General features: G+C 39.7%; 1 protein-coding gene across 3 annotated transcripts; it reads left to right on the forward strand.

The window, feature by feature from the left end:
- The first annotated feature begins 873 nt into the window (after nt 1–873).
- SPTSSA (serine palmitoyltransferase small subunit A) lies at nt 874–21,808 on the forward strand. Of its 3 annotated transcripts, none has more exons than XR_013556157.2 (3): nt 1,044–2,648; nt 2,922–9,671; nt 20,651–20,761. XR_013556157.2 is itself a non-coding variant. In XM_078448330.1 (2 exons), the coding sequence occupies exons 1-2, from the start codon at nt 935–937 to the stop codon at nt 20,752–20,754; spliced, it is 207 nt and encodes a 68-aa protein (XP_078304456.1). In that variant the 5' UTR covers nt 874–934; the 3' UTR covers nt 20,755–21,808. The 3 variants fall into 3 exon arrangements, 1 of the variants encoding a protein (XP_078304456.1); XR_013556158.2 differs by having other exon boundaries at nt 1,048–2,648; nt 9,542–9,671; XM_078448330.1 differs by lacking the exons at nt 1,044–2,648; nt 2,922–9,671 and adding an exon at nt 874–1,037 and having other exon boundaries at nt 20,651–21,808.
- Nucleotides 21,809–25,681: the final 3,873 nt, after the last annotated feature.

Here is a 25,681-nt window from a genome sequence, read left to right on the forward strand (position 1 = left end):
GGAGGTATCACCAACCCACAGAGGGATCTCAAGCAGCCTGTCATCTACAGAGCTCACCAGATCAGGGTCCATTTCCTGGCCTTGACCTGTAGGGTACCTGTAGCCACTAAAAGAGGTATGCAGATATTCATTGTTAAGGTAATCTCTTTTGTCTTTAGGTTAAGGAATGCAGGGGGATGTGTTGGTCTATATGTGTATGTGTTTGTGTGTGCGCGGAGGAGGGAGGAGGCAATGTGTGCATCACTTCTTCAGAGACGCCTTCCCTGACCTCTTTGGTTAGGTGACGTTAGCCTCCCCACCCTCAGAGCACCTTATTCTCCCTCTCTGCACGGGTCACAGCTGTTGCATTTATGTGGTTAATGCCCGTCTCTCCTGCTAGATAGGAAACTGCTCGAGGCAAGGAACCCATCACGATCCTGTTAACCCCCGTGGGATGCCCAGTAGGATGCCTGAAGCATCACAGGCATTCTACGAACAGGTCTTCGACAAACGTTTCTGGGGCGAACTGGGGCTGCCGACCACCCCCGGTCGGCCTACCGCTACCCCACCGAGGACTAACTCCCCGCCCACCAGCGGCCGGGCCAGGCGGGGCGGGGTAGGGCGCGGCCGGCGGCGCGCGGCGGGGCGCTCTCGCTGGGAGGGTTCTCCCGCTCGCGTGGGCGCGGCCGGGGTAGGAGAGGGGGAAACCGGGGAGGGAGCGGGGTGACGCGTGGCCACGGCTGGGCCAATGAGCGCCGGCCGGGCGGGGCTCGCCGCCGGCTGCCTGGGCGCGCGCGGGGCTGGGCGTGCCAGCGGGTGACGCGCCTGGCCGGCCGGGCCAATAGGCTCGCGGTGGCGGGCGGGCGGGCCTCGCGGCCGGGGGCTGTAGGACGCTAGCCGGAGGCCGGCCGGACAGACTGACGTTCGGCTTCAACGAGGAAGGCGCGTGGCGGGGATGGCGCTGGCGCGGGCCTGGAAGCAAATGTCCTGGTTCTACTACCAGTATCTGCTGGTCACGGCGCTCTACATGCTGGAGCCCTGGGAGCGGACTGTGTTCAGTATCCTGCCCAGGCCGCGGGCGCGGGGGCCGGGGGGCGGGGGAGCGGAGCCGGGCGGCATCCTCCTGGGCCCAGGCGCCGGGGTGGGGGCGGAGAGGCGGCTGTGCGGGGACGGCGCGCGCGCGGACTCGCTTCTTCGCTGCGGGCGAGCGGGGCGGAGGTCTCGGGGCCCAAGGGCGGCGGGCGTGCGGCTGGAGAGGGGGGGGGGGGGGGCTACATCCCTTGATCCGGGGTCGCCGGTGAGTCGCTTTGCCGAGGTAGAAGCGGCTTTATTACTGGAGGAAATCCCCTAGGGCGATGTCTAACCTGGTGCGTCCTCGCCGGCACTTCGGCCGCGCCTGCCTTTGGTTTCGTCCCCTTTGCTTTGGGAGGCAGGGACCATGCTAGTGGAGCAAATCGCTCCTGGCTTTGGACGCCTTTGACCTTTATCTGTCCCTGAGTTAGCTGACTTTGGTCCTAATGAGAATGCTAACCAGTTTACTAGACTTTTAAAATCATGTGAGTTTGTGTTTGTGACACCCCAATAGTTTTTTAAAAGCAGTTTGTTGTAGCTTTTTGGTCTCCAGGATGGGGAGTTTAAAAAGTGTGTTTTATTCATTAAGTTGCTGTTTTCACAGTCCATAGAAGTCGAGCCCAGAAAGGAATTTGTGGTTAGTTGTAAATAGTGTTTGAAACTGTGTTTTCATAGATAGCTAATAAATACTTGTTAAAGACTATTGAATGGTCACTTGGAGCCAAGCAACTGTGCTGAGCGTTTGCCTGTATCTTAACCCATCTAACTTTCATAACAACCTCACTTAATAAGCAAAGTTGTGTGTAAATAGGCTTTCTGAAGCCTGTGATGTTTGTGTTTTCATTTGCAGAATATAGTAATAATGAGCTGTAACTTTTTTTTTTGTTTTTGTTTTAAATTTGGGGGCCAAATATAAAAAATATTTCACATAACATGTACTTCATACGGGGTTTCTCTTTTTTTTAATTGAAGTATAGTTAACACAACGCTACACTAGTTTTATGTGTACAACATAGTGATTTGACAACTGTATATTACACGGGCTCCTTTTCAATGTGGTTTAGTTTGGAATAGCTTGAGAACAGCATTGCAAATGCATTGTTGCATTCTGGTGGAGTGACTGAGATCATTTCCTTCCAAGCATTAATAAGTGTGCTTATTTGTGTTGAACTAGCATAAGGTTGTACTCAGAGCTGTTTTTTGTTTCAACACTTTGGAGGACTTTTAAGCTGCTTACAAGAAAAATTATTTATTTTTATTATTGTTTCTTTCCAAAGCTTTCCAGCACTTAAGAACCATGTTTTTGGATTTAAAGTCTGAATGTAAAGTGTGCTCTGATTTCCTGCACCATTTATTTGTAGCTGCAGTTTAGTCTTACTCTAAGTTCTATAGGTTAGAGATCAAGTCACCCGTGTAAAAGGTATACTAAGTATAGAAGCACAGACTTCTTGACTCGGTTAAAATCATCTTTTTTTAATTTTTTTTTTTTTTAATTTTTAAGGTTTATGTTTTATTTACTTAAGTAATGTCTACATCCAACATGGGGCTTGAACTCACACCCTGAGATCAAGAGCCACATTCTCTTCCAACTGAGTCAGGTAGGTGCCCCTCAGTTAAAATCAGGGGCTCCTGGGTGGCTCAGTGGGTTGAGCGTCTGACTTCGCTCAGGTCATGATCTCACAGCTTGTGAGTTCGAGCCCTGCGTCAGGCTCTGTGCTGACAGCTCAGAGCCTGGAGCCTGCTTTAGATTCTGTGTCTCCCTCTCTCTCTGCTCCTAACCCACTCGCATTCTGTCTCTATCTCTCTCAAAAATAAATAGACATTAAATAATTTTTTTTTTTAAAAAGTCACATCCTCTTCGAACTGAGCAGCTAGTTTCCTTACTTAGATAATTTCAAAAACCCTCATATTCAACTGGGATTCACCTTCCAATTTACAACAACCATTAACTTCTAGCTATTTCATTTCGGAGAAATAGAGAAGCAAATTCAGATGTTTAAGGATGCCTCTAGAAAAATAGAGGTGCCCCTCAGTTAAAATCAATTTAAAAGTGAATTTAGGATTACTTGAGTGGCTCAGTCGGTTAAGGGCCCCACTCTTGATTGCAGCTCATATCCTGATCTCACTGGTTTGTTCGATTGAACCCCCGTGTTGAGCTCTGTGTTGACAGTGGTGAGCCTCCTTGACATACTCTCTTTCTCTCTCTCTCAAAATAAACATTTAAAAAAAAGTGAATTTAAACAATGTTGCACTAAATCAACACTCTTTAAGTAGGAGGTTGAATGTAGAGCTCACTGTCAGAGTCCATCAAAAGTTTTACTCTTAAAAGCTTTTGCTTGGATACATGCTACAGTGTCAATGGTATTAAGGTTTTCCTCTTATATTGCAATAGTAATAGTGTCCTGTAAATAAACCAGATGATGGCTCTTTGGGAGGGGGGTGGTGGCATAAATTATGAAATGAAATATAATGCGTCTGTAGATTTTTGACTTCTCATTGGTTTTTGTGACCAAGTGTTTTGTTTTAAAAAAACTAGTGAGAACTGCAACAAACTAGCATCGGGGCTGTAGAACACTATGGCTTTAAATCTAAGACTAAAAAGATACTATTTCAAAGTTCACATTATTGAATTAACCAAGGTGGCAATGTAATAGTTTTGACATATGCCAGTCTTAAATTACTATCAGCTGTTGTGCTTCTATTCCAGTTGAACTTCTAGACTTAAAGTCAGGCATTTAATTATTGTATACGATTTTGGAACATTGATTTGAAATTGAATCTTCATTCTAGGGCGGAGGAAGAAACTGAATGAGGAAGCTGGATTTCCCCCCAGTTATTAGGAGCTTTAATTACTATGAAGTAGTTTGAATTTCATAAGTTCATCAATAATTAGTAAGTTTCATATAGAACAGTTTTGTAGCCAGTTACATGGTTTTGAAAAGAGACATACTTTCTTAAAAATTGCATTGAATCCAGTCATTGCTGCTAGCAAACTAAAATTTCATGTAAGAAATTTGTCTGGCTGTTTGAAAAATGGTCTCTGAGTTAGAAGTCCTAACTAAAGACTCTAGAAGAAGGTAATTTCACTAGTTTACATGTCACTGCTGTAATTCCTTTAATAAATTGAAGTTGTCCCTGTTTTAGGGAAACTGATAGCCTTCTATTAACTACTTCTGTACATTTTTCTAGAGGCATCCTTAAACATCTGAATTTGCTTCTCTATTTCTCCGAAATGAAATAGCTAGAAGTTAATGGTTGTTGTAAATTGGAAGGTGAATCCCAGTTGAATATGAGGGTTTTTGAAATTATCTAAGTAAGGAAATTGTCACAAAAAATAATTTTAAATATGTTTTTTAAGGAAATGCATCTGGGGGCGCCTGGGTGGCTCGGTCGGTTAAGCTTCCGACTTCGACTCAGGTCATGATCTCACAGTCCGTGAGTTCGAGCCCCGCGTCGGGCTCTGTGCTGACGGCTCAGAGCCTGGAGCCTGTTTCAGATTCTGTGTTTCCCTCTCTCTCTGCCCCTCCCCTGTTCATGCTGTGTCTCTCTCTGTCTCAAAGATAAATAAACGTTAAAAAAAAAAAAAATTAAAAAAAAAAAAAAGGAAATGCATCTGTGTCAAGTCAGGCCCACTGCAAATTGTTCTTGAAAGAATAAGGTTTAAAAACCCGTTTTGTAATTGTACCATGCTAGGGCCCGTATCCTAAATTTTCTCTTACTTTAAAAAAATTTTTTTTTAATGCTTATTTTTGAGAGAGAGACAGAACGTGAATAAGGGAGGGGCAGAAAGAGAATCCAAAGCAGGCTTCAGGCTCCGAGCTGTCAGTACAGAGCCCGACATGGGGCTCGAACCCACAAACCGTGAGACCATGACCTGAGCCAAAGTCAGATGCTCAACTGACTGAGCCACCCAGGCGCCCCCTAAATTTTCTCTTATCATCTGCTTTCTGTTACCATATTTGAAACGATAATTAGCTTTTTGTTTGTCAACCAGTACTTGAACATTTTCCATGTGCAGACATGGTATCTGTCCTACACGAGAAGGGGACGTGACACCTGATTAAAACAGAAGGTAACAATCAAGTGAATGGAATAAGGGCAGAGTAGTATTACAATGAATACTACAGCAGAGCCTGCAGACTGTAATTCATTGAGCTCCATCTCCAAAGTAGAAGTTTTAACATGTTTCAAAAGCCCCCTTTCCCTACTGGCAGCCATCAGTGGGAAAGGAAAACACCAGGTTTTGTAACTAAGGCAAGTTTTGTAACCAGCGAGGCACTCCCTGTAGTGTCTCACTGAAAAACATTGTAACCATGCTGCTGAGAGGTATGGAAAAATTACAAATACCTTGTTAAAATAATTTGAAGAATAAGTAAAAGTTATTTAGCTTTTTTTTAAGATAAAAAAGGACTTTATTCTGTAATCACTGAGCTATATTTGCCATCTTTCTATGACTTCTTATGTTTCCATGACATTTTATACTTCTATTTATTTTAGGCAAAATGTGGGCAGTTTTTTGGTTTATGTTAGGAATTAGATTTACCCTGAAAGACAATCTGTGTTCCATCAAGAAAAGAAATTTTTTTAAACCACAGTGCTGGGCACATAGATAGTGCTTGAGAAACATTTGTTTGTATATTGATTTGTCATTTCAAAGGAATTGCAGAAGTACTTAGGAATGGTAAAAGAGACCTGATTTTAAAGCAGATTTGGGTAGCTTTGGAGCTTGGCTGTTGCTGGTGAAAAAAATTCAGTTCTTGGAGAGAATTCAAATTAAAAGAAGCAAAAAATACTATAGAGTGAAAGAACTTCTTTGATTTATTTTAAAAAATGTTAACAAAATTTACTTATATATATTCATTTGTAAAATATGTATGTTTGCTGAATTCTGCATTTCACAAGAATTAAGTACTTCCTAATTGCCAGATACTATTTAGGTAGTGGGGGTATGACTGAACAAAACAGATAAAAATATTTATTCTAATGCTACTAAATAAAAAATATAGACTATTAAATTGTTATAGCTCTTCTAGAGAAAAACATAACAGAAGAGGATAGGAAGTAGGAAGGAGTGTTTTTCAATTTTAGCTAGAGTGGTCAGGAAGGGCATTTGGAAAGATTTTAAAAAAAAAAAAATTTTTTTAACGTTTATTTTTGAGACAGAGACAGAGCATGAACAGGGGAGGGTCAGAGAGAGAGGGAGACACAGAATCCAAAACAGGCTCCAGGCTCTGAGCTGTCAGCACAGAGCCCGACGCGGGGCTCGAACTCGCGGACCGCGAGATCGTGACCTGAGCTGAAGTCGGATGCTTAACCGACTGAGCCACCCAGGCGACCCGAGAACAGGGATTCTTTAAGGCAGAAGAAGTGGCAAGTGAAGTTGAGAAAGCAGGTTAGGGCCATTTATTAATTTACCAGATACTTCTGGGTGCATACCTTGTACAAGATGCTGGCTTAGGTGCTTGTGATACATCTGAGCAAATGAGACAAAGATCCCTTCCTTGTGGAACGTTTATAATTGAATTACATAGTATGCTAGGTGGTAAGCATTGTGGAAGACAGAGAAGTAGGTCAGTGGGATAAATGTGCAGATGGGATGGAGTTGTTTCTAAAGAGGATATCAGGAGAGGCTTCCCTGAGCAGCATTTGCATAAAAACATAAAGAAAGTGATGGAGTTAGAGAGTAGAAATCTAAGGGAAGAACATAGCTGGCAGAGGGAACAGCCAGGGCAAGTCCCTGAGTCCAGAGCCTGCCTGGCACATATGAAGGCCATCACCGAGGCAGGTGTGGCTGGAGCAGAGTGACCACGGGGGAGAGGGCAGAGTCCATGGAGATCCTGGAGGTCATGGTAAGGATTTTGGCTTTTAATCTTAGTTGAAAAGGATGCTCTTAGAAGGTTTTTGAGAGGAGTGATCCAGTCTGACTAAGTTTGAAAAGGTTTACTTTAGCTACAGGGTTTGGGAAAGATTAAGGGCCATGAGGGGAGGCAAGGGTAGAAGCAAAGGTAGGTATTTTGGATTGGGGTAGGCTTTGCATGATAATGAAAAAGAGAACATTAAAAATTTAAAGGTGTATGCTGTGTCAGTAGCAGCTAAGTTAATTTATTTTTGTAGATTTTTGCTGTATCCTCAAATGCTAACAGCTAGAATTGAGAAGAATTTTTCTTTGCATCTCAATATACTAAAGTATTTGAGAGTTTAGAAAATATGAATTTTTAAATTGTAAATAAAAATAGATCATATATCCTCATGGTTCAAAACTCAAAAGGCACCAAAAAGGTAGGTGGTAAAAGTCTTCTTTCCACCCAGCCACCTCAGGACAACCCATGTTACCAGTTTCCTGTGTATCACTCCTGAAGTATTCTGTGAAAACCTGGAAAATGCACTTAAGCTGTTTTTAATAGCTCCTGGTTTGGTAAAATCAAGGCTTTTATAAGCCAGGAGAGAGGTGTTTGAGGTGTATATTTTGCCTTGCCATTTTTGGAGTCACTAATAATTAAGTTAGTATTTTTTTCTGTGTATTTCCTGTGTAACATATTTTTGTAAATAAACACAACAAACAAAACAAAATTGACAAAGAAACACTGTATTTTGGCCAGGGGGGAGCTTTAGCTCAGTGTCTCTGTCTTTGGCAGAGCTTCCTCTGAGCTATTCAATAGAAGGTATTATCATTAAAACCCCAATTCACCAGAGTCTTCTACTAGAACTTTCTTCTTAATGAGTACCTCTTTTGAAGAAAATGTTTGTATGTACAAAATCCTTTGATACTTTAAATAGAGTTCCAGTAAAAATCAGCATGTGGTTTGATGATTAGGCAAAAAAAGTATATTTTTTTAATGTTTATTTATTTTTGAAAGAGAAAGAGCATGAGTGGGGGAGGGGCACCGTGGGAGAGGGGGACTGAGGATCCAAAGTAGGCTCTGTGCTGACTGCAGAGAGACTGATTCAGGGCTTGAGCTTATGAACTGAGAGATCATGGTCTGAGCAGAAGTCAGACACTTAACTGACTGAGCCACCTAGGCAAAATTGTTAATATCAGAGAAAGTTACTTCTAGAAAGATATTTAGTAAATCAGTTTAATGCCTTTTAGAAAGATTTATCAAGGTGTCTTCAAACAAAATGTGATTTCAGAATAATGTTGAAATAGCCCAAACATTGCCTTCAGACTTAAGGAGAAAAAGAATTTCTTCCCACTAGTCTTCAGTCTTTTACATTTCATGCCATTTTCTTTTGAGATTCCTTTTGTAGAAATGAATGCAGCTCTCTGTTACAAGGGAGGGCTGAAGAGGGGGAAGCAGAGGTAAGAATAGTTGTAACTGATAAATTAATGCTTCCAAGCCTCCACCCCAGTGGTATTTAGACTTTTTGTGTAGCCCCTACAAGAACAAAAAGTAATGGGTATTATCTTGTTCATTTAAGTTGACATTTGAAACATTTCATAGTAAATTTAAACAGTTACAATGGATTTAATTCCTTGCTTTTCATATGTATTTTATTATTTTATGTGTATTAGAAAGTGCAAGTAGGGGAGAGGGGCAGAGAGATAGAGAATCCTAAGCAAGTTCCATGCTCAGCATGAAGCCTGATGTGGGGCTTGATCCCATGACCCTGGGATCGTGACCTGAGTCAAAATCAAGAGTCAGACGCTCAACTGACTGAGCCACCCAGGTGCCCCTATGATTGTATATTTTTGTTAAAACCTTAAAACTATATTTTTTCTTGTATAATTCATAGAAAATGTTTATCGCATAACCTATTTGGAAACACCAGTCCTTATTGTGAAGCTAAATAGGCAAAATCAACCTTAATTTCTGTCAGAAAAAGCTCAGTGCCATTTTTCTGCTCAAGCAATTGTTACATAAACACTTTTACCCCTCTTGCCTTTTTTTTTTAAATTTTATGACTTTGACAACCAGTGCTTATTTCTCATCGATATTGACTGTAGATTAAAAAAAATTTTTTTTAATGTTTATTTACTTTTGAGACAATGTGAGAGACAGAGTGCAAGCAGTGGAGGGACAGACAGAGGGAGACACAGAATCCGAAGTGGGCTCCAGGCTCTGAGCTGTCAGCCCAGAGCCCGACGTGGGGCTCAAACTCATGAACCATGAGCTCATGACCAGAGCTGAAGTCGGATGCTCAACTGACTGAGCCACTCAGGCGCCCCTGACTATAGATTTTTGAAAGTGGTGACAGGTCCATAGATAACCAATGTATTAAAGCTTGTTTGGTGAATCTTCATCCTAATGTTTTCTGGACAACCACACATGGGTATGCCCTGGGCCATTCCTCATTCCTTTGACTCAGACAGCTTTGTGGAGCCTGGTGTCAGTGTGCACATCTGGGCTTCCCGTCTCTTCATGGCAAATTTCCAGACTTTTGGCATGCTTCTTGAAGCCTACTCCATGGGTGTGCTTTTAAGTGCTGACATTGTATTATCTGGTCACTACCTCGTTGATGGCAGAAAGGCCCTTCTCACCATCCTTTGTAGGAGCCATTCTGTCAGGCCCAGGCTGGGAAGCTGTCTCACTTCTGGATTGAAATTATTAAATGGATAGATCGATGAAGCTTGTAGCTGTGCCAGGAGTTTGTTACCGAGTTGAAATAAAGTACAACTCAAGGTAGTTACTCTTCCTTTGTTTGCTGTCCCAAAAATTATTTTATACCCTGGGGAAATGCATAATTTTGGGTTCAGGAAGTAAAGTGGTAGAAATGAAGTTGCAAGGGGGGATGGGAAGGAGAACTAGCAGATCATGAATAATAGCAGATCATGATAATGCTCAGATCAGGCTTTAGGAGAGTCAGTGGCAGCTGAAGATCTGTAAACCCTTCCCTTTAACAGATCCTAACCTTCTGGAAAGTCTTCTTGTATCTCCAAGGCTCCTGTGCTTTAGTTCAAAGACAGCTGCTCTAGCCTGTTTTACCCTGCCTTGATGTTGGGTTGGCTAAGTGAAAATGTTAGAATATCCCTTATCTATACTTCTTTGGATATTACAATTTTTTCTTTAATAGCTCTCAGGAAAGATGGAAGATGAAGAAAACTGTATTACACAAGAACTGTGTGTGTGTGTGTGTGTGTGTGTGTACACTTATGACCCTGAGATTGAGTTACATGCTCTACAGACTGAGCCAGATGGGCATCCCATCCACTACAAATTTTTAAAGACTTTGTGACCCACCCCCTAGGCTTTAACATTTATGGTACTTAGGAGCAAAGATAAGATGGATTCTTTTGTTAAAAAACAAAAAAAAAAAAACCCCAATGCTCAAATTTAATAGTTAAAACTATATGTTCCAGAAGATCTACTTAATAGAGCATATATACTTTTCATAAACTGGAATGCTTAAAAAATAGTAGTTATGAAATGATAGAAAGATAGTATTTATGATCAATAGCTATGAAAAGTAGAATTACTTTTCTAATTCTCAGTCGGTTGAGCGTCTGACCGGCTCAGGTCATGATCTCACTGCTTGTGAGTTTGAGCCCCGAGTGGGGCTCTGTGCTGACAGCTCAGAGCCTGGAGCCTACTTCAGAGTCTGTGTCTCCCTCTCTCTCTGCCCCTCCTCCACTTATGCTCTGTCTCTCTGTCCTTCTCTCAAAATAAATAAAACATTAAAAAAAAAATAATTACTAATAAAAAAATTTTGGCCATCACATGTGTTCCTGAAAAAATCCCCAAGTTATAGGGCTTATGGGAAAATAGCACTAGAGCACTCAAAATCTATACAACTTAGTAAGCAAGCACTAACTAAAACAATAATTGACATCTTGGGGGGATAACTTGGATAGCCCAGGCAGGCACGCTGGGGGCTGCCTCAGAGGACATTAAAAATGCATGGGCAGAATTGACTGGAAATGCTAAGTAGTGTAGATGGTGTGGGCTGCCATTGAAGAGGTACAGGAAGGAGTTCAACCTGCCACTAGCTAAGAATTGTGCTAGCCTGGAGGTGTGCTTTTCTGGAGAGGGAGTCTGGGTGCAGATACTAACTTTTAATTTTCTTTTTTTTTTTTTCTTTAATTTTTTTTAATGTTTATTTATTTTTGAGACAGAGAGAGACAGAGCATGAATGGGGGGAGGGTCAGAGAGAGGGAGACACAGAATCTGAAACAGGATCCAGGCTCTGAGCTGTCAGCACAGAGCCTGATGCGGGGCTCGAACTCACGGACCACGAGATCATGACCTGAGCCAAAGTTGGCCGCTTAACCAACTGAGCCACCCAGGTGCCCCACTTTTAAGTTTCTTAAAATAGGGCTCAAAGGATTCTTGCCTGTGCAGCATCTAAGCTAAAGGATGTTTCTTGCTGAAGGTTATAATTCTTCTCTCACTTAATCTGGCTCCCCTAATTTATGAAGAATCCCGTATGAAACAGTACAGCTCCTATGTTATGCTAGTCATGTGTGAGCTAGCTGATATTCCAGGAATGTATCACAGCAGAACAGATTATATTTCAGAGCAGGCTGGGGGTTTTGTCCCCTTGATCCTGGGACTTCAAATCTGCATGAAATTAGAAGCTTTAATTACAAAGGTGCACAATGATACACAGCCTGGGTGTCTCTGGGCTCAGAGCTGCAAACCATTTCCAGGACTTCAGTTCAGAGTTGAACATGATCATTGGTGGTTTCAGCAGTATGATTTTTTGTTTCTTTAGTTTGTCATCAAGTTGTAGTTTCTAAAATCAATTTCCATCCTTTGATGTAATCATACTACGCGAAGTTTAGAGAATGTGTTTTGCTTGCTAAATACTTAAAAAAAAATTTTTTTTTTGACGTTTATTTTTGAGAGAGAGAGACCGACCATGAGTGGGGGAGGGGCAGAGAGAGAGGGAAACACAAAATCTGAAGCAGGCTGCAGGCTCTGAACTGTCAGCACAGAGCCTGATTCGGGGCTTGAACTCACAAACCGCAAGATCTTGACCTGAACCGAAGTCGCATGCTTAACCGATTGAGCCACCAAGGCACCCTGCTAAATACTAACTTCTGATGCTAATGTGATGTCCTTTAAAATGACCCATGGATATCAAATTGACTAACCTACACGGGACTGTAACAGTATCAGTATCTTCTACTTGCTTTTATTTTAAGGTAACCAGAAAAGTATCAAGAGATAGTTGATATATTTGGTAAAAATGCACTTTCTTAACATTTCTCTTGGTGATGATCTCCAGGTGTTTTTTTTTTTTTTTTTATTTTGATTTGAATATAGTTAATATACAGTGCTATATGAGTTTTGGGTGTGCAATATAGTGAATCAGTAATTCTCTACATTACTCATTACTCATCATGATAAGTATGCTCTTAATCCCCATCACCTATTTCACCCATCTTCCTACCCAACTCCCCTCTGCTGACCAGCAGTTTGTTCTCTCCAATTAAGAGTCTGTTTTTTGGTTTGTTTCTGTCTCCTTGTTTGTTTCTCTCCTTTGCTTGTTTGTTTTGTTTCTTAAATTATACATATGAATGAAATTATATGGTGTTTGTCTTTCTCTGATTGGCTTGTCTCTCTTAGCATTATACTCTCTAGCTCTATCCATGTTGCAAATGGCAAGAATCAGTGCATTGAAATTATTTAGATTTGTGAAGAGGTATGAGTTGTACCTGCTGGAACAGAGGTCCCTGGCCTTTTCCCAATGAGAAACTACTTTTGATTTCTCCAAAGTCTTGTGAATAGGTTACTAAGGTAGGCGGTGATAGTGCGGTTACTGGCTGGGACGGAAAGTGTTAGTTGCTGTGGTCTTGCTTCTGATGTACTGTACTTACCTTCAAAGCATTTCCTCTCTTTGTTATCAGGATTTTTTTTATTTTTATTTTTTTTATTTTAAGTCTCTAGGAAAAGGGTTGGGTATGGCCCTTATATGAGCAAAAGAAATCTTTTTTTTTTTCCTATCTAGCTGGAAACTTATCAGCTGATGATTAGTTGGGGTTTCCTGTTAAAGAACAGCAAACAACATACAGATATATGGTTTCACATCTATTTGCTTTTAAATCCACTGAACCCATAAAACATTTATGTTATATCCGGGTTATAAATAACCTGATTGTTCATTCAGTCCTTGAACAAACATTTATCTTCAGCGCCTGCACATATCCTGGCACATTATCTGCTCAGTTCTTGAATGATTTATGAAGCACCTGCTTTATCTAGCAATGCATTACAGCTGCAAGCCAAGGGGCGGCTGAGCCAATGTACTCTGGCCCTTGAGCACTTAAAATTCAGTGGTAGAGGCAGTTACAAACACACACATTTTTTTTTTTTTTTTTTAGTTTTTGAGTTTTTTTTTTTTTTATATTCCAGATTTTGCTAGCTTTATACTTCTCGAATCATATAGCCCCCCTCTAGAATGTCAACCCAGTTAATTAGTGTACTGCTACTGGTATGTATATCTTTCAGACAACAGTAAGGGTTTTCTTAGATTATTCTGTCATTTTGAGTATTGCCTTCCAATGTATGCGTGTTATGAAACATTGATTATTTACATTTTTTCTCTGTGTGTATGTGAAACAAGATTACATCAGGGGTGGATGAGAGTTGCCTAAGTGCCCTCTCCATGCAGGTGGTATCCTAAGATGTTAATGCAGGAAGTGGCCTCTTTTTATGGAGAAGAAACTGTTCCAGAGGGATTGTGATGTCTCAGAATTGTACTGTAAATTAATAACAAATTGGTAGCAGGGTGATCTTGGGAAGTTCCCAAACATTGTGTAAGTCATGATGCTAAATGCCTATGGCCTCAAACAATAGTATTTTTTTTTTTTTTTATTTTTAAAATGTTTGAGAGAGAGAGACAGCGCAAATTGGGGAGGGGCAAAAAGGGAGGGAGACGCAGAATCTGAAGCCGGCTCCAGGCTCTGAGCTTTCAGCCCAGAGCCCGATGCGGGGCTTGAACCCACAAATGTGAGATCATGACCTGAGCTGAAGTCAGATATGCATAGAAGAATTTAAAGTTTTGACACTTTAGGGGCGCCTGGGTGGCTTAGTCGGTTAAGCCTCCAACTTCAGCTCAGGTCACGATCTCGCGGTTCGTGAGTTCGAGCCCCGCGTCGGGCTCTGGGCTGATGGCTCAGAGCCTGGAGCCTGCTTCCGATTCTGTGTCTCCGTGTCTCTCTGCCCCTCCCCCGTTCATGCTCTGTCTCTCTCTGTCTCAAAAATAAATAAACGTTAAAAAAAAAAATTAAAAAAGTTTTGACACTTTAGTGTTCACAAATAGAGTTTCAGTTTTAGATTCTTAGAGTAGTTAACTCACTGAGCCACCCAGGTGCCCCTCAAATAATAATTTTAATAAGGATTGTATTGCCTTTTGTTGCAGAATAGATTTGATTCAAAATTCTCACATGAACCCTGAAAGGTAGGTGATGTGTGTCCTTATTTTATAGATAAGGAGACTGGTGATCACAGAGTTTTTGACACAATCAGGAATTGGCAGTGTTACAGCTCAAACCTAGGTTTTCTCCAGTGTCATGGTGTTTCCAGAACTCATTTCTTGTGCTTCACAGTGTATGGAGTGTATGGAGTACACTTTAAACTTTGAGAGGTGTATTCAAGAATGCGATGGATTGAGAAATCTGATCAAATGCCAGATAACAAATTATAGGTAGTATACTCTGTGTGAGGAAACTTCTAAGGAGATGAACATCACACATTCCCTAACCTTGCAAATGTCACAATAAAACCAGTACTCAGTAAAACTACCATTTTAAATGGTGTCAAGCATAATCTCAGGGAATGTTCAACTCAGTTACACTGGAGCTATTTCAACTACATTGCTTAAATAGGCATTTGTAGAAAGCTACTCATAAAAGGGGCATTCTTTCTGCATTTTTTGCAAGGTGATTATTAAGAGTCGTAAAAGTTCCTCATGGACCCATTGTCTACTTATTCACCTAGTGTGAATTGTGTAGTCATGGTTTAGTTAAGTTGGTTTTAAATATTTTCTTATGTTTGAGAGCTTTAAGATAATTTTTGGGAATAATTTTGACATTTAATGGTACAGAAAACTTACTGTTAAAGCTTATTTAGTTGCTGTGATTCTGGAAATAATTAGAAATAGGATCAGAATATAGAAACATTTGGGGGGAGACACAGGATAAAAGTTAAATTTAATAAGTGGCTATGAGTGAAAGGTTAGGTTAAGTTTTTTTTTTTTTTTTTTTATTAAATAATTCTTTGAGCAGCTTATAAATTGGCATTTTTGCATCTAGGCTCAAGTGACTTTCAGTACTTTTCTGTTTATCATGGCCAGAATTGAGAATTGTTGATTTCTGAGAGCTAAGACTTTCTATTTCCTAATGGCAAAGTAGGCCCAATGATGTCTAACTCAAATTTTGTAAGGGAGGAGAATCCTTCACACAGAACAGTTTTTAGTCTAGTACTGCATGTAGCTTCATTTTCCTTTACAGTTCTTATTAAAAAAAGTTATTGACTATTTCAGGCATACAAAAACTCCATAAAGAATAATATAGTGAATGTGCATTTACTACCAACTAGGCGAAGAAAAACGTTACTAATACATTTGAAGCTCCATTTATACCCTTTCTAAGTTGTTTCTCCTTCCTTCCTCTCCCCATTTCACCTTACCAAGTAGCCATCCTGAATTTAGCATATATAATCATTATTTATTTCCTATTGCTTTTACTCCATATGTATATGCATCACAGCATAATGCTATATAAGATCATGAACTCTAGTATCTTATATTTTAATCAGGCAAAAAAAAAAACTTTTCAAGTTTGGTAAGTTCTTATTTCACTGGCAAGACATAACATTTTTTAATGTTTATTTTTGTGAGAGAGAGAGAGAGAGAGAGCGCGCGAGCACGAGTGGGGGAGGGGCAGAGAGGGAGATAGGATCTGAGCAGGCTCCTCACTGTCAGCTCAGAGCCCGATATGGGGCTTGAACTTGCAAAATGTGAGATCATGACCTGAGCCGAAGTTGGACGCTTAACTGACGAAACCACCCAGGTGCCCTGCAAAACATATGTGTAGAAGAATTTAGAGTTTTGACACTTTAGTGTTCACAAATAGAGTTTAAGTTTCAGATTCTTAGAGTAGTTACCTGTTAAGGTAATTTGTGCATGCTTCTTAACTGATATTCTCCATACTAAATTAAAGAATTATAATTAAATTTATAATATAAAGAGTATGTAATATAATCATTCAAATGACTGTTTTTAGTAATCATTTCCTACTTGATTGAATTTGAGCCAGTGACCTGAAGATCTTTGCCATTTCCTTTACTTGGTATGTACACTTAAATAAAAGCTGTAAAAATCTAAAAAAACATTTTGAAAATACGGTATTGCCTAGAAATGGACTTTTATTTTTTCTGTAGTCACTATAAAGTTTTTCACCACAGTAATATGTGGAATATGTAGAAAGCACTGCAATGAATCTAGAATCAATGTTTCTTGAGCAATTTCATTATTCATCAAATATTTATTGAGTGTGTGTTACGTTAGATGTTGGAGATACAAAAATAATAAGACATTGTTCCTGTGCTCAAGGAGTTGATAATATGGATGAGATAAATACATTAAAAAAAAATAGGTAATGTCAAGTGATAAGTGTTGAATTATATGAATAAAGAGCTTTATGAGCAGTAGGGCCAGGAGGTTGGGAGTAAGAATGGGAAAAATATGAATGCTAGAGAAAGCCTCATAGGAGAGAGGGTAACTACCCAAGCTCTAAGAATGATTGGGTTTTACCAGAAGGAGTAGGATTTTTCATATATACGAAGGTTTTCATAGTGGTTAAGAACACAGATTTTTGGAGTGTGACTGATTTGGTTTGGAATTGGTTCCATTGCTTCCTCTGATTTTGAAATTCAGGGTTACTTGAACTTGCTGGAGGATTTAACACAGTGTTGGGCGCACACTAGACATTCACAGAATAAAAGCTGCTATTACCACACTATTATCCTGACTCCTGTTATTATTAAACCATAAGCAGAAGCAGAGCAGTATGAAAATATACAGCATTGTTTTCTGAGACTCACGTAATATGGCTGTGAGTAGGATATGTTTGTCAGGGGAATTATTTGGAGTGTTGGAAGGCACAAGGGAAAAGTAGTATAGTAGGTGGTGCTGCTGGTCTTCACCTCGACCCCCTCTACTGGCTGATGTGTCCCTCCTCTTTTGTCTTCTACCTGTCCCGTTCTTCAGAGTATTGGCCTTCGCCAAGGCAGCTGTCTTATCCAGGTGGGTTTTTCTCACCCAGTTCTGCAGCCAATGATTGACAGATAAAGGGACAGAAAAAGTCAGGCCTCTTGCCTCAAAGCAAAACATGACCAATTCATGCTCCAGAGCATCCTGTGGGAGCTGAGCCCCTGAACCTACTTAGCTTTTTCTCCCTGCTCTGTTTTGCTCTACTCACTCCTTTATGCTAAAACTCCCTCAAGAATAACTTGTACAAGAATCTCTGTCCCAATCTCTCAATTTCTGTCTACTTCTATGGACTCCAACCTAAGACAGATACTTTGGACTAGATTGGAAAGTCCTTGCATGTTTCGGCTTACAAATACACATGCTGTCCTGTAACACCGGGAAGCCTATCTGCGCTGACAGCAGAGAGCCCGACAGTGGCTCAAACTCACGAACTGTGAGATCATGACCTAAGTTGAAGTCAGATGCTTAACTGACTGAGCTACCCAGGAGCCCCTGGAAGCCTAATGTATTTTGAAAGGATCACTTTAGTAAAGAGTGGCATGGAAAGTGGCTAACAGCCTAGAATCAGAGCTTTGGCATGATTAAGGAATGATAAATACCTCAGTCATTTATTATCGATTAGGGTAAGGGAACATGAGATATAAAAGTCATTTGTAGGGGTTGGGAAGAACTGAGAAGTCTTAGATAATTTGAATCTGGGGAGGAGGAATCAAATTTCTGGATGTAGTGACTAGGCAAATTGTTAATAATTATGTCAACTATTTCAAATAGTTAAAAAAAATAAGACACTCCTAGAAAGAGGTAGTTTTGGAGAAAGTTATTGAGTTCAGTTTTGGCTCTGTTGAACTTAGGAAGTACCTCAGAAATTTCATAGGTGAAAATGTTTAGCAAGTTGTAGGAAATCCCTGTCTGCAGTACAGAAGGTAGGTTCAGGTCAGCAACATTAAGGTGATTGTTCAGGCCATAAGAGTTTGTAGGGTCCAAGACAAAACATTAGGGATTCTATTTTGTCATTAAGAATGTTTTCAGCTATAAGTATAACAGACATTTTACAACTTGTTCAAGAGTAAAGAGACTTTATTGGCTTCTATATCTAAAAATCCACTGGTGAGGTAAGCTTCAGGTGTTTTGATGAGGTTTCTGGCTCCATTTTCCTGTGATTATTTTTGTTGCAATAATAATGTGGCAGCTTTGTTCTGAGTTGTGCTTTTCTCATGGAGGCAAAGTGACTCCAGTGATTCCAGGATTCCATCAACAAACTGCATATTCCATAAGGAGAGAGAGAGAGAGAATGAATCTGTGTTCCTTAATTCCTGGTAGAAGTCCTAAACTTTGAGCTGGCTGATCAGTTTTGAGAGTGGGAATTATTACAAAGATAATTTCTTTTTTTAATGTTTATTTATTTTGAGAGAGAGAGTGCATGTGAGTGTGAGCCCACGTGAGTGGGGTAGGGGCAGAGAGAGGGAGAGGGGGAATCCCAAGCAGGCTCCTCGCTATCAGCACAGAGCTTATGCGGAGCTTGATCCCATGAACCATGAGATTGTGACCTGAGCCAAAATAAAGAGTCTGACGGCTAAGCAGTTGAGCCACCCAGGCGCCCCAAAGAGATGGGTTTTCTAGTTGGTTAAGATCAGTCAGGGCTGGAGATGGGAAAGGTTAGGCCCATCCAGAGAATGTGACTGCCATTCTAAGAGTAGTGGTGGAGTGTATGTTTGGGAGAAAAGCACAAAATTCACTCTAATTATCTTACATATGAGGGACAGATAGGGAAAAAGAGCCAGCGACATAGGAAAATGGTGAGAGAAATGGGAGGAGAGTCCTGGAGAAAAGCACCTTCTTAGCTCAGAGTGGGAAGAGTTTTGAAGAGAAAGGACTGAAATTGTCCATTCAAATAGCCATTGGATTTGATAGGTGGCCATTGGGGACCTGAGAACTGTGTCTGTAGCCTGCAGGGGTAGAATTTATATGGTTGTGTGGGTGATGGGTAATGGTATGAAAGCAATAAGCATTTTTTTTTTTTATTTTAAGAAATTAAAGGGTATATAGAAAGTGGTAGCTTAAGAAAGAACTGGATTAAGAGAGGCTAAGAATTAAATTAAAAAAATGATTATGGGAGACTTTCATCCATGTTGATGAGGAGAATGAGTTTAGGGTTTGAGTTGGATAGCTTCAGTTTGTGCTCTGGCTCAAAAGACAGTTAAAAAAAAATTTTTTTTAAGGTTTATTCAATTTTAGACTGAGCACGAGTGGGGGAGGGGCAGAGAGAGGGAGACACAGAATCTGAAGAAGGCTCCAGGCTCTGAGCTGTCAGCACAGAGTCCAATGTGGGGCTCAAACCCACAAACCATGAGATCATGACCTGAGCTGAAGTTGGGCGCTTAATTGACTGAGCCACCAGGCACCCCAAAAGACAGCTTTTTGTAGGGCCCTGTGTTTTGTCAGGCTCTGATGAGTAACAGTCATGATAAACATTTCACAAGAAAGCTGTTAGAGCAAGCAAGATAATATATAAAAGAGGTTTGTCAACTGAACTGTTATACAAATATTAGTTGGTAGGTAAGCATGTTGTTTATTTAAACTCTATCTTCTTGTGCAAGAATGTAAGGTATTATAGAACTACTATTATGTAGAACTGAAAGATGTGAAAGACAAGAGTGGGGGCAGGGGAGAGAGAGAATATGAATGAATGAATTCATAAAATGTGGTCCCAATTCAGAAGCAGTTGTTCCTTTTAACATGGTTACATGACAGCAAAGCAAAAATCTCTTAGATTTGACATAATTTCTGTTAGCAGTATTTTGTGTGGCCCAAGAGGAGGGCCCCTCGTTGTTTTGAACATATACGTTTCAGTTCCTTTGGAATGAGGACAAAGGAACACAAAACAGATGTTTGTTTTGGTTATCAAGATGACTTTTATTGGATGTTGCAAAGTTTAGTGATGATGATAAATGTTTAACAGTAGCTGCTTCTGTCACCTTATGTGTCGTTAGGTATATATGATTGATCTTAGCTGAGGCTCTAAAGCCAGCACTTTTAACCAAATAGTCTAAATAGTTCTAAAATTCTTGGATCAGACGTTCTTATTATTAAAGTTGGTAGACCTTTTGAAGTAATGAAATGCAATTTTATTCCTGTACATTTCTGTTTCTTAGGTTGAACAGCGTCACTTTCTGCTTCAGTTGAAGCAGTCTGATGTTTTGAAGCATAAATAGGGGGAATAACAGTACTATCTTGGAAGGTGATGGTGAAGATTAAGTGAGCTAGAAAACTTAGAATAGTGCCAGGTGCGTTAATATTAGTGGCTAGAATGGTTAGTTCTTGACATATATGAGAAAGCACTAAGTGAGTGAATGGGTACTTCAACATAAAACAATTGAAAAAACTTTTGGGATTTACTTTTGAATAAATTAAGAAAAAGTAAATTGTTTCCTTAACTATGACTCAGATTCCATGCTGGTTTCCATCGTGGGGATGGCCCTGTACACAGGATATGTCTTTATGCCTCAGCACATCATGGCGATATTGCACTACTTTGAAATTGTACAATGACCAAGACATGACCAGAATTGAGCGGTTCCTTGGGGAAGATCCACCTTCTGAAGTTGGGATGAAACTTCATCAGATGTCCTAAGAAACTCTACTAGATGTCAACATAACTAACCCTATGAATATAAAGACTAAAATTCATGAGTAGAACAGGAAAATAATCCTGACTCATGTGTTGTGTTCTTTATTTTTAATTTTAAAAGAGGCTCTTGTATAGTAGTTTTTGTGTATTTTAACATTGTAGTCATTTGTACTTTGATATCAGTATTTTCTTAACCTTTGTGACTGTTTCAATATTACCCTGTGGAAGCTTTTCTTAATGTAACTTTGAGTACATTTTAATTGCCTTCTATTTCTAAAACCCAAAGTCATTAGTTGGGCTTTACTGTTCTTGCTATTGTATGGCACATACATCTGCCTGGATATATTTCTACTCTTGACCAAAGTTTTGTAAGAAACAATACAAGATTTGGGGCAGGGGGATGGGGAGGGAGGATATTTTATTGAGAACTATTTACAAAAGACTTAATCTGTAAGTTTGAACTCAGGAGTACAGTTTTAGCTATCTAGACTCTACTCTTAACAGCTTTTGCTTTAAAACTATTAAAGTATTTCTTAATAATGAAAAAGAAAGATCTTGCTAAAGTTAAAATAAGGAACATTTCACCTTTTAAATATTTAATTTTTATGTGGACTCATTTCCAGAAAACTTTGGTGATGATTCTTGTGACAAAAGCATTAAATAGCATTAATAGCATTATTATGTAATGCTTATATACCATAGAGTTTTTAGTAGAAAGTAAATCAGTTTCCTCTGAGGGTTATTATTAACAATGTACTTGCTTAAATTTAGTTTCATGATTGTACTGGGTGCTGCAAATGCATTTGCACATTGCAATAAGATATGATGAGATGAATTGTTAAAAACTAGCAAAAAGAAATGTCAACTTGGTTAAAATCCTTTCACTCTTTGTATTTTTTTTAAGATTTTTATTCCTTAAATGTAAAATGACTACCTAATTTTTTGATGTAACTCATTAAATTCAAGGAAAAATCAGCTGATGTAGCAGTATATTTTTCTCCAGTTGTTAAATATTGATCTAGTACTTACATTTTTCTGAATTGATTGTTGTGGACAAGTAAGCAGTAAGTATATCTTAAAATGTTTCTCAACATAAAAGTAATGCTAATTAGGAATAGACATTTTAACATGCCTCCCATAATAGTTTCACTATTTAAAACAATGTAAGTATTTTTGGCTCTCAGTTTTAAAGACTAGACTTTTGAAGTGTTTTCTAGCCTAGAGGTATGGAGTTTAGTGTCTTCAAAGAGTCCATTTATATCGTCACTGTTAAATAGGGATGGTGAAGATAATATGTAATTATTTAGTTTCAGTATTCATACTGTCTCAAATTGATGAATATGAGGATTTAACTTTGGATTTGTTCAATTAATGCTCAAATTTGGCTTTCCTCTGTTGATGCCTCGTAGAGAACCATTGACAAGTGGATGTCTAATATCTGTATCTCTGGTGAGTTGAAGACAGGGAAAGTTGAAAATGACTAGTTTAGATGGGTATACAGATGACTTATCCCAGCCCTCTGCTCAGAAATATTTAATTCATCCTTGATCTTCTCCAAAATCCATTAAATTGCTGTTGTGTAGCTGGTGATTGTTACGATTTACATGACTACACTGGCCTGTGAGATAGATGGAAGAGAAGTTTAGCTTTACAGAGGATCTTGAGGAGAGCCAGAAAGAGAAATAGGAATGGGTCCGTTGAGAGGTAATCAGAGCAGCATTCTCTCCACCAACTGAAGCAAGTCTGGTCTATTTGTTAGTAAATAATGAATTGGGAAATCATTCTACTTTATCTGTTTACAAGAAGGTACTTATTAGACAGTGCACCATGAGTTTCTTACATTTCTGTATGTCTTCCAGACAGAGGTACTGAATATTTTTTCTGGAATATTTTTCAAGGACGCTTGTATGATAGGGAGAAGATAGAACAGTGATAATGTCTCCCTCTGGAACAAAGGAAAAATTACTTACAGCCTTAGAAGATAGTGTCTCTGGAGCAAAGGACACTATGAAAGATTTGGGTTCCCTATGCTCAGGGTTCCTCCCTATAACACACCCCTCTGCATGTATACATATCACCTGGCTTTTCCTTTCATTGTCCTGTTGGAATTGGAACTTGGGAGCCAGAGCAAGACAGTGATACTTTGGCTATTGCTGTGAGTAATAAAGTCTTTTGTATCCAACCCTAGAATCTCAAGTCTTCTGCCAGGACCCACAAAACCGTGCCAGACTAACTTGTTAGCTTGCAAGTAGGGTAAAGTCTCAGACGCTTCAGAGTTCTTGAGTTTTGGAGATGAATATGGGAGGCCCACAGAGACATGGTCTTCCAGAAGAGGAAGGGTAATGGCCCCACAGGCCAGACTGAAGGTTGAGACAATTCCCTGTGATCCAGTAATAAATGCTCTTTCCCAAGTATTGGGTGGGTTATGGGAATAAGGGTCCCCCGCTATCCTGCTTGTTAATTAATGATTAGAGGCTGAGCAGTGAGAGGTAGGATTGAAAGAAACTGCCTAAAGGGTGCGTTAGTTGTTGGTCACTCTCCTCTGGGCAGGTTGAAGAAGGAATCTTAGGATAATTGGACAACTCTAAAGTCAGTGTGGCTGTGGCTGCTAAGCAAAAGAATCTCAAAAATTGATGGCATCAGCAGTGAGAGGCATGTTATTTATTTATTTAAAAATTAAAATCTTTATTTTTGAGAGAGAGAGAGAGAGGAACAGAGAGAGAGGGAGGCACAGAATCCGAAGCAGGCTCTAGGCTCTGAGCTATCAGCACAGAGCCCAATGTGGGGCTTGAACCCACAAACCACGAGATCATGACCTGAGCCGAAGTCTGATGCTGAACCGACTGAACCACCCAGGTGCCCGAGAGGCATGTTATTTAATATAGACCCGCAAACTTTAGATGTTCATTCAGGTGAGCCATGAATGAGCAGCTACTGAAATTGAATGCAAAGCCTTGCTCATTGGCTTAGAGCTGCTCTTGCTCTGTGTGCCCTTCTCCCTTCACTTCTACCCTGACTTCAGTTTCATTAAGGAGAAAGATGATTAAGGCTAGTTGGTTATTCATGAGAACCATCTGTTGTATTCTGTCAATGAGAGAAGGCTGGGTTAGTAGAGAAATATGGTGACATGGACCAGGGTGGTGGCACTGGAGGTAGAAACCACAGGATGTGGTGACTGATTAGATACAAAAGTTGATGGGAAGGAAAGCGTCCAGGCTTCTGTCTTGAGCAACTTGGTAAATGGTGACATTCACTAATACAGTGACTGGGGGAGAGGGATCAGCTATAGGGTGGTCATGTAGGAATTAAGTGGGTTGTAGATGGTAAGGGACTTTGTAAGCCATATTAAGGAGAATAGACTTTATTCTTAGAGCAGTGGGGGACTGATTGGAAAGTTTTAAGTGGGGGATTGATATCAGATTTGCATTTTAGACAGGTTACCCTGGTTACAGATGTTGAACATAGATTGGAGGGGATAAAGACTCGGGTAGGAAAACTATTTAGGAAGCCGTTAGAATAATTCAGGCAATGCATGGTGATCAAAACTAAGTTTGTTGCAGTGGAGATGAGAAGTAGATAAAATTGAGAGATACCAATTTGAGAAGAGAAAATTAGATGGAAGTCATGGTTGCTGACCTGATTTTTGGCTGACTCAGTTGAATGGTTAGTGATTCCAATAGTTAATAATTAAAGAGATGAATGAGTTTGGCATAGGAGAAAATTATTTTAGTTTTTGATACGTTGAGTTTGATGTTAGTGAAATATTTGAGTGAAGATATTTAGTAGTCTGGTGAATATGGAGATAAGATTATCAAATAGATCTGTGCTGAAGCTACATATAAGTATAGATGTATAAATAGATAGAGATTTGAATATGTATCATGTATATATTTGCTAGTCTTGGGTAGGTGATAATCGAAAAGGATCATCCCTTGGAAAGGATGAAAGTTCTTGGGAAGAGCATAGAAAGCAGAGGTTCATCTGGTGCCTAAGCCTACTAAATCTCCTCAAATTACATGCCAAATTATATGTAATTTTTTTGAGGAGATTTCCCATCACTTTAATCAGACTTTCAAAGTCATCATTGACTTGAAAGGATTAAGATGTTACAATCTATCTTTGCATTTTTTGCAATGAGCATGATTAATTAGAAATTTAAAAATCTATAGTAGTAGATTGGAACTACATTGGAACATGACAAAATGGGGGACAACTGGCAAAACCTATGAAAAAGGATTTACTTTCCTATCTACAAAAACATTTTGGAAATCAGTAAGAAACAGGTAGCCTCTTATCAAAAACCCTTGGGACTATAAATATTTCATTTTTGGGGGTCTTTAGGAAGGTAAGTGGTATATATTATTTAATATGCCCAGTGAGGCCCAGGGCAGTATGTGGTTAATCAAATACATTTTAGTTCTGCATTGAAACATATGAATAATCACACTAAATGAGATAAACAAATCTGTACTAATTGCTTTGCATCATTCCAGAAAAGGTTTTGCTTATGCTGATCAAGCCAGATTATGCTACCAAATGGATTGTAACCAATTTAAGATTTTCAGAATTATTTTTGATTTTGGGGATTGTATATAAGAGATTGTTGACTTGTACTAACATTTCAATAAAACACTGGGCAAAGGGCAGACTAGGTCACAAAAGAAGAAATAGGAAATAGCCAGTAAAGATATATTCACTTCACTGGTAAAGAATACCAGTTAAAAACAAGATATCTTTTGTTGCCTGTCCATTGGCAAATGTTTTGTTACCTGTGAGGTTGGCAGAGGTTGATAGCCTATGACTAGTATGGGGAGCTGGGCACCCTCATTGTGGGAAGCAGAATTCTGA

Source organism: Panthera onca, chromosome B3 (assembly GCF_046562875.1).
Source record: "Panthera onca isolate mPanOnc1 chromosome B3, mPanOnc1 haplotype 2, whole genome shotgun sequence".
Classification (NCBI taxonomy): Eukaryota; Metazoa; Chordata; class Mammalia; order Carnivora; family Felidae; genus Panthera; species Panthera onca.